The sequence below is a fragment of the Gregarina niphandrodes genome (assembly GCF_000223845.1).
Source record: "Gregarina niphandrodes unplaced genomic scaffold scaffold00148, whole genome shotgun sequence".
Classification (NCBI taxonomy): Eukaryota; Apicomplexa; class Conoidasida; order Eugregarinorida; family Gregarinidae; genus Gregarina; species Gregarina niphandrodes.
The window spans coordinates 1,093-4,361 of NW_011645911.1; the positions used below are offsets into that span (position 1 = coordinate 1,093).

At 45.7% G+C, this 3,269-nt stretch overlaps 1 protein-coding gene across 1 annotated transcript; it reads right to left on the bottom strand.

Annotated features, from left to right (window-relative positions):
• Window positions 1-285: 285 nt before the first annotated feature.
• GNI_213960 (putative RNA-directed DNA polymerase) lies at window positions 286-1,277 on the bottom strand (the record flags this gene model as incomplete). Its single annotated transcript, XM_011135547.1, has 2 exons — window positions 286-1,010; window positions 1,058-1,277. 2 exons carry the CDS (start codon window positions 1,275-1,277, stop codon window positions 286-288), a joined length of 945 nt encoding a protein of 314 aa, XP_011133849.1.
• Window positions 1,278-3,269: the final 1,992 nt, after the last annotated feature.

Below are 3,269 nucleotides of genomic sequence, written 5' to 3' on the forward strand. Positions count from 1 at the left end.
AAAATTGTTGTAGTGCCATAGACCATCTAGCAAGTCTAGGCTTATCGATTTTCCACAGCCATTGAAGAGGCTTATGGTCAGACCTCACGGTAAAAGTTCGACCAATTGAGTATGGTCGAAACGCTAATATGAAATGAACGACAGCGAATCCTTCTAATTCATAGATTGGCCAATTTCGTTCAGCAGCTGTTAACCGACGGGATCCAAAACGAACAGGATGTAGGTTATGTAGATCAGTTACTTGCGTTAAACATGCCCCAATAGCAGTAGTAGAGGCATCGGTATCTAGCACATATGGCCAGCTCGGATGTGGATTTGTAGAGTAGGGCATTCTGTCAGAGCCTTTTGTAATTGGTGAAAAGCATTAAGTCTTTCAGTAGTCATCTTGAAAGTAGTATCTTTTTGAAGTAGTTCGTAGAGTGGTCCTGCAATTTCAGCAAAACCTTGTATGAAACTCCTGAAATACCCAACCATCCCTAAGAATCGACGGATGGTAGTGGCACCATGTGGAACCTTGATCGCATTAATAGCATTGATGGATTCGACAGGCGGAGTTAACTTCCCTGCCCTTGTATTGAAGCCTAGGAATTCAATCTCTTCTATGCCAAACTTACATTTGCCGACATTGACATGGGCACCAATTTCACATAGACGTTTCATCATGGCTTCAAAGTACTTAAGTAGTGCAAATTCATCGTCTGCATGAATGACAATATCATCAACATAAACAGCGATACCTTCAAGGTCGATTACGTTCAGGTAGAGCCATCGTGCTAGGGCAGACGTTCCATTCAACAGTCCAAATGGTACTCCAAGCCATTCCATTTGACCTAGTGGATTCCAGAAAGCTGTCCTGTGCCTGTCATCAGGATGGATTTTCGTCTGACCAAAGGAGTTCTTCAGGTCCATCACTACGAACAATTTTGAGTGTCCGAGTTGACGGATTATGGCAGCAGCGTCAGGAGCATTAAAAGGGTCTGATTTCGTAACCGCATTCAATGACCGAAAGTCTACACATAGTCGACTCGAACCATCTTTCTTTGCGGGAGAGTTTCACCCAGATTCTGTTTTAGGTCCGATAACATGTTGACATCAACAATACTTTGTGTAGTACTAAAGACATCAGCATAGGTAACCATCTCACCAGTAAACAATGGTAGTTGACCAACTTCATTTCGGACTTCGTCATTCTTGAAACAAATAGCAGCGCTCAAGGTTCGCATCCACGGATTACCAAGGATGTTCAATCTAGCGTCCTTCACAATGCAGAACTCCATCTCCACATTTCCCAAAGGTGAAATCACAATGTTCCGACCACTTCGCAAGAGCCTTGTATAAGGTTTAGCATCATTTCACCATCTTCATTCGGTTGCCATAAACATCGGTATTCCAACGGTAGTGTTTGTAGTTGTTGCCAACTGATGATGTTCTTGTCAGCACCAGGATCAACTAGACACGTCACATGCGTGTCGGCTATAACAAAACGTCCATACAAACCTCCGCTTTCTTGTTCAGACGCGACATTTACCCCACCTGCCATTGGTTCGTTCTTCTTAGCTGCGGCCTAAGCCTTCTGTTCTTTTACCCTATCGCATGAGTCGTTGAAGTATTTGGCTAAACTCTCCAACACAGCTAGGTTCGAAGTGTCTTCTTTCAAGTCCATGCTAATACCTTGTGGCGTGCCTGTGACCGTGATGTGTTGCGTAGCTAATTTTCCTTGACGTGTGGCCCTTCTTTCCACATACAGTACAGGAAGGCTTCGTAGGACAATCTCTTGAGGGGTGTTGTGAAGACTTACACCATCTGCATTGTCTGTTGTCTACACCCTTCGGTACTTGTGTGGTGCCTCGCGGCGTCTCGAGAACTTCGTCGCCCACCTCATAAAATCGTGGTTGAATCTCACGTCTTGGCGGATAGTTCGACGTTGGTGCCATATTTGTTTCTGGTCGCATGGGTACTACATTTGCGATCATATTTACCCTTTTAGCATTCCTTCGTTTTCTTCTTGCCAGGTCGTCGTTGCACTTTAGGATAAATTGAATAAATCTGTCCAAGTCCCATTCGCGCCAATCAGATCTCATAGCCTCAGCCTGTAACGCAGGGCATAGTTTATTCAATAGAGCTTGTTTCAGCTGATGGGATGCTTCCAACATATTCTTAACATATGGTACCGTTGTACGGTCTTCTCGAACCATATTACTAAATCTTCGGCATCTTCACGTTCTTCAACTTCACTCAAATCTTGCGCCACAACGTCAATCTCGTTGCTATACGGGTATAACTCTCTTGCTAGCTGATCTCTGAACGCTTGCCATACTTTGACTCGATAGATCTTCTTCTTGTTGGTCCGATACAACACATTGTCATCGGCCACACTCATGATCACTTGGGAGAGTCTATTGACATCGAATCCTTTTGCCCTCGTCAGACGTTCAAGAAGGTCGAGCTGATCGTCATATGCCTTCTCATGTCTTGGATAAAAGGATTCTTTTATGTTTAGTTCCTTGATTAGCCTTCTAGTCACATGATGGTCATCATGACTTTGCGTTCTTGAGTGTCTGGATGGACGTGGCGATCTTGCCACACTCGATCTTCTACTTGAATGACTTGAACTACTTGACTCATCGCTCTTGAGGGAGTCACCCGAGTCCGACTTGTCTCGTCACCCGAGGAAGAGTTATCAGGATCATTATCGTCAAGTCCAATCTTCGGGCCTCGTTCGGGCATAATCTTCGGTCCTTGGCGATCTTCATTCTTCGCTTGAAGCAGCACAGCGATCTTCTGCTGTAGTGTATTGGAAACCTTCAGCAGTGACTTCAGCTCTTCATCTGTAGTGGTGGCAGTAGTGTAGTGGTGCCTTCGAACTGGAGAAGGGTCGCTGGCGGGAGAACTTCGAATTGATCTTGACTCGCTTGGCATTTCAGATTCTATCTAATGCGGCATCGAGTCAATTCGCACTTCCCAGTCCCGCCCCCTCGCTGTGCGAGGACACAACGTAGCTCTATACACAAAAACTTATTCTTTTCTGGGCCATCACCCAGCTCCAGACTGACCCCGCCGACAGTCGACTACGACCTCCCATCCCTGTCCTTTGGTGGCTGGTTTACGCTCGATTCAGCCTTCCATTGTCCCTACTCGCTTGAGCCTCTTATCTCGTGCCTCATACCTTTCCTTACCACCCATTCCTACTTGCTACTGCTCCTCCCTCTCACCTCCACCGCAATCTACTGAATTGCTACCTCCTGTTCCGGGTTTGTTACCACTTCGCT